The sequence below is a fragment of the Bombina bombina genome, chromosome 3 (genome assembly GCF_027579735.1).
Source record: "Bombina bombina isolate aBomBom1 chromosome 3, aBomBom1.pri, whole genome shotgun sequence".
NCBI lineage: Eukaryota > Metazoa > Chordata > Amphibia > Anura > Bombinatoridae > Bombina > Bombina bombina.
In genome coordinates this window covers 818,911,143-818,917,142 of record NC_069501.1, presented here as the reverse complement: position 1 = coordinate 818,917,142, position 6,000 = coordinate 818,911,143, and the positions used below count along the sequence as shown (strand labels likewise).

General features: G+C 35.0%; 1 protein-coding gene across 1 annotated transcript in view; it reads left to right on the top strand.

Moving 5' to 3' along the window:
- Nucleotides 1-1,792: 1,792 nt before the first annotated feature.
- The window catches only part of ATP11A (ATPase phospholipid transporting 11A), a 413,089-nt gene continuing 408,881 nt past the window's right edge, over nt 1,793-6,000 (top strand). Inside the window, exon 1 of the mRNA XM_053707775.1 lies at nt 1,793-2,288. Coding sequence (XP_053563750.1) covers nt 2,250-2,288 — 39 coding nt within the window. The 5' untranslated portion in view covers nt 1,793-2,249. The remainder of the gene's footprint in view (nt 2,289-6,000) is intronic.

Genomic DNA, 6,000 nt, shown 5'->3' with positions numbered 1-6,000 from the left:
ATACTGTATGGTGTATTTGTTGATTATGCAATTCTACTATATGTAATGGTCTTTTAAGCTTCTTGCTCCTTCAAACACATAAATCTGCCCCCACCAATTTTACTCATTTAAATATCTAGCAACTGATTTGTTATTTATTAACTGCTTTGTGTCAGTAATAATAAACACACAAGGTACAATGTTTAATACTCTTTGTGCAAGAAAACATACACAGAGCAGGAATTACAAGAATTTAACCCCTTATCACCAAGGATCCAACTCTAATACTATTAGCAAAGCACATACTGATGGGATATAATTATCAGTAATACATATAGCGAAATGCTTTAACCCCTTATTTCCAGTAACCCACAGAGTACAGGGATTTAACCATTATGTTACCAATAAGAAACAAAGAGCAAGGATCAAAAAGGTCATGGAAGTCAACAGAACACTGAGGTTGTCTATGCTGTACACAGTCCACTTGCGGGACAATTTAAAGACCATCCCTATTTTCCGTTGACTCCGTATAATGCGCACTCCCCATTTTTCTTAAAGGGGATTACTGTGATACTCCTTCCCCCCAATATTTATTTTTAGAATTATATTGTATTAGTTGGTATTAACAAAAAAGTGTCAGATTGTTGTTATCTAGGCACCCCACAACCCAATTGCATCTATTAATCACCTCTTTAAATTATGGCTTTCCAGCCCCCCCTGAAATTCTACAACGATCAGCTTTACAGGGTGTCGTATTTCTTTTCATCATGTCATATAGTTGTTATATATGTATAAACACTTAAGGTTGTGTTCATATTTTCAGCTCCCCTAGGCACAGGTTACTCAGGTAGTGTGCCTTTGCCACCATGAGTAGCACATTACATCATTATTTGTCCTGACTTACTTTAACCACATAGCTATATTTATGAAGAAGCTGAAACTGACAAGTACACTAATTAACTATAATAGGTTGCTATCCAAACATAACATTGATCAACCATGCATCCCATCTCAGTTATTAGATTGGAGTATTTCACGAGCTAAAATAGTGCAGCATGTAGTAGACTAACATCTTGCTTCAGACTCTATAAAGCAGCATATATTTTAATGTGCAATGTTAGTCAAAAATATATATTACTACTTAAGGAATGACCAATGTATTTGGATATATACATAAAAAAATAGTATATATATATATATATATATATATATATATATATATATAAATTTATATATAGTATGTGTGTGTGTGTATAGGTAATCGATCTGTCTATATCATCTATCTTTTTATCATCTATGTCTCTATTATCTATTAAATCTAATCTATCTAATCTATCAATCTATCTAATTTATCATCTATCTATCTATATCATATATCTATCTATCCATCTATCACACACACATACAGGCAAGAAGAACTGTAAGAGCAGAGTGCTCTGATATTCTAGTATGAGCCTGCTCCACAATTCCGGATTATTTGTAGCCAGCTGTATCAGAAAGTAGCCCGGTGGGCTAAAAATAGCAAAGGATGCCAACGCTGGAACAGATTGATGTTGAGAGGGGAGGAGGAAACCAAAGAGAGTAAGCCTGGGTAAAAGGGAAGGGTGGAGTAAAGTGACAGCTAGAGAGAGCAAAGGAGGCAGTGCAAACAAAGTGGGTGGTATAGAGAGAGAGACTAGGAAATGACTGACAGGTGACCTGAAAGAGGGGAGGGAATAAAGGTATGTGCAAGACTAGAGACTAAGAAGGAGGTATCAAATACAGGAGGGGAGGGGTAGTAGCAATAGAGGGTTGTGATGTAGTAGGGGAGGGAGCACACCATAGAGAGAAACAAGCATCTAGTTGAAGAGCCTCGGGAGGGGGCAAAGCCACAGGAGCTCATACGTTGAAATTGAGAAATACTGGAGAAAGCACTGATAGGAAAACAAAATAAAAAATCACGATCGAAGGAAATAAGTCACAATTATATCAGAAAGCAACATGAAATACATGGCGTGAATCAGAAGAAATTATGGAGCAATTGTGTGTTACTCACTGACCTGCACTTGCTAAAGATCAGACTCGTGTAGTCTTGTTTGTTGTTGGCAAGAGAGCACCAAGTAGCTTCTCTTCAAATCCTAGGGAAGGACACTTTCCATTGATTATTTATTTTCTAACTAATCTCATGGAGAGAACAGTCTGTAGGTAGAAAGTGAAACGATCGGGAGCAGAAGACGAGGGGTTGAAGGGAAGGAAGCTGCAGGGAAGTGTCAGGGAAGCTGTCACCAGCCATGGATTGCAGCCTGCTGAGGAGACTCATCAACAGATATGTAAGTCACTGAGGTGCTGTGCAACTGAAGCTTTATGGTTGTCTGCTATACATATTATTATAACTACTGCCTAATAGTACTAGTGAGAACTGGGGATAAGAGGTTATCTCTGCTGCTATTACTTCCATAGATAATGGCACATAGATTAGATATAGCATTGTACTCAGTGATGTTATGGTTAACACTTGTATTCCCGTGTCTATATCGCTAGAATTAATTATATATATATATATATATATATATATATATATATATATATATACACAAGTTTTAATCATAAGAGCATTGAGTACAATGCTATGTCTAATCTATGTGCTTATATATATACAAACACAATACAAACACGTGTTGCTCCCTTTTGCAACTGGTTCTTCTCAGCGCTTACAATCAGCAAAATCTGATAGAGACTAAATGTAATAAAATGGTTCAGTGTTTAGAACATTTTTAAAAGTAAATGTTCTGGAGGAATAAATGCAGGAACGGACGTCATAGAACTGTTGCAAGCTATATTTCAGCACAGGAAAACTAGTGGATGCAAGTATTGGGTTTCCGGCAGAAGTGGTAGCAGTTAAAACATTACGTTTTCAAGATCCTTGTGGTGCTTTATAAGGATTTTTCGAATATAGGACATGAAAAAATAAACGAGCACATGAGTATGTAAAAAGTACAGGATGATACGCACATCAGTCATTCTTAGCTGATTTAAAACTATGGGGTTTGTTCTGCTGCAGCTTTTCCTACTACATTAAAGACCACAGAGGTTTTGAATAGAATCCATTTGATAAGGTTTTCAGTAGGAATATCATTTTTGTGTTTTAATCTCAAAGTTTATAGTTATGTTTTAGTGTTAAAACAAGCTTTTGTTATTCCAGAACATTAGACACTGGATAGTTACATATAGACTTTAATTACCCTCTCACTCTTAACATATGAGTAATACATTATTTGAGAGTATACAATAATGATTAGTGCTGGAGTTAGTGGATGGTACTAATATAATAGTAGCTGCTACACTCCAAAGTTTATGCAAAACCTGAACATGATAATATTTCTACACTATAAATAAATGCATATCTCAAACATGTAAATACAAGACAAAAACTCTAGAATGTTCCCAGTCAGCATTCATAACCTTTTTCAGAGCATTCCCCCCCCCAATTTTTTTTTTGCTGGTATTTTATTTAGATAATGTGTAAATATAAACACATTACATTAATTAAATTTTTTTGCAAGCTTTTAAGGTTCAGTTACCATGTATTACAACTAAATTTGTAGCTCAACTATAAAACTGATATTTATGTATGTGTATATATATATATATATATATATATATATATATATATATATATATATATGTGTATATATATATATATATATATATATATATATATATATATATATATATATATACTATTATCATTATTTTGAAAATATCCTTCATGCTTCAAGTTCATATTCATTTACAATGGACTATTGTTCATGATCTTTTAAAATTCCTGAAATATATTAAATGACTTCTCACAAGACTTCAAGCCTCATGACTTCACTATGATCAAGATTTTCCCCCCAGATCCTTTCACTTTTGAACATGTTTTTTTTTTTTTTTTTAAACTGAAATTAATATTAAAAAAATCAATCACTTTGCAAAAAAATCTCAAGACATTTATTATATTTTTCATGTATCGGTGCATTACAATAACATATTTAACTCAATTGATAATGTATCCTTTCCACTGTATAGTTACATAGACCAGTCTAAAACTTGAATGGCATCATGAAACTTGCCATTGTTAATCTCATGTCTATTAATCACTTTGTAGTCACATATTAATAACCGTTTATGTGCATCAGATTTTGTCACTGTTGGGGATGTACATAACAATCAGGAGCAAAATAAACAATGTGTTGTTTGGTATTGTTGGAAGCAGAATTCAAATAAGCATGCATTATCATCGCAATGACAGAATATGGCAGAACAACATTTTTAAACATTAATGTTAAAATGTTTTACACTCTAGTTTGGGTGATAGTTGTGGCCTATTACAGTGGCACACTTTGTGAATTCTGAGAACTTTATAAGATTTAGTATGTTCCATGGCATCTTGCCAAGTTGTTGGTGCATCTCAACCAGTTCCTCCACTTTCATTGTGCTCAGTGACCCGAATTGTTTTAATGCTGCATAAGATTTATTTTATATATACAGGCAGTCCCCAGGTTACAAACAAGATAGGTTCTGTAGGTTTGTTCTTAAGTTGAATTTGTATGTAAGTTGGAACAGGCACTTTTTTAGGTGAAACTCTAGCCAAACATGTTTTTTTAGTTTTGGATAGCATAGGGAAAAGTTTGTTTTGCTATCTGTGCCCCCTGTTCATAAAATTTCACATCACTTTCTGTCCTTATGACAATTATATATATATATATATTATGCAGGGATACACACTTAATATACCAATAATAAAATGATCTAATGTGCTTTAGAATGTTACTATTGCAGTACAACTTGCAGATTATAGAGTCAGCTCCATAGAGGCGATACATTGCTTATCGGACCGCTACTGGCAGACATGCTCATATACTGCACCTTTTAGCCTAGAAGGCATGTTCCCCTCCCGGCTAGTACTGTACTGCCAGTCCAAAGCTCAGAACTCCTTATTACTTTCTGACCATTCTGTATTAAATGGGATAGGAAGGTCAAACTTAAAATGTGCATGGGTGCACTTCTATTTTAAATAGAAGCATTTTTGTAATATACTTCCTATAGCAAAAATACGTCTAGTAAAAGTTATTACTGTTTTTTCAGCAGCATACAGGCATATGCTGTGAAGGCCTGTGCACCAGTATTAAAGCTCTGAGAGCTGTCAGTGTGTTTTGTTCCTGTGAAGACTTAATTTGTGTAATGTAAGCAACTGCTGACTGTCTGAGAAAGTATAGTGTTTGAAAGCTAGCTTTTACTAGAAGCATTTTTGTTAATGGAACTATATTGCAACAATGCTTCTATTTATAATTAAAATGCACATTTCAATTTTGACCTTTATATCCCTTTAAATTTAATATCTGTAAATTCTATATGAAAAATGCAGTTAAATTTGAAAGTCATTTTAATATGAAGAATATACATTTAGAACGGTAAACATCCCTTTATGATATTTCTGTTTCTAGTACTATAATCTGAGGTTATTGCTGGATTCCAAGCCATTAGAGCTTGCTGTGCAAAAACATTCGCCTAGATTTAGAGTTTGGCGTTAGCCGTCAAAAGCAGCGTTAAGGGGTCCTAACGCTGCTTTTTAACGCCCGCTGGTATTTAGAGTCGGGCAGGAAAGGGTCTATCGCTCATTTTCTTTCCGCGATTTGAGGCTACCGCAGATCCCCTTACGTCAATTGCGTATCCTATCTTTTCTAAGGGATTTGCCTAACGCTGGTATTACGAGTCTTGGAAGAAGTGAGCGGTAGAGCCTCTACCGACAAGACTCCTAACGTCAAAAAAAGTCAGTAGTTAAGAGCTTTATGGGCTAACGCGGGAACATAAAGCTCTTAACTACCATGCTACAAAGTACACTAACACCCATAAAGTACCTATGAACCCCTAAATCGAGGCCCCCTCACATCGCAAACCCTATAATAAATCTTTTTTTAACCCCTAATCTGCTGCTCCGGACACCGCCGCAACCTACATTATAGCTATGAACCCCTAATCTGCTGTCCCTAAAATCGC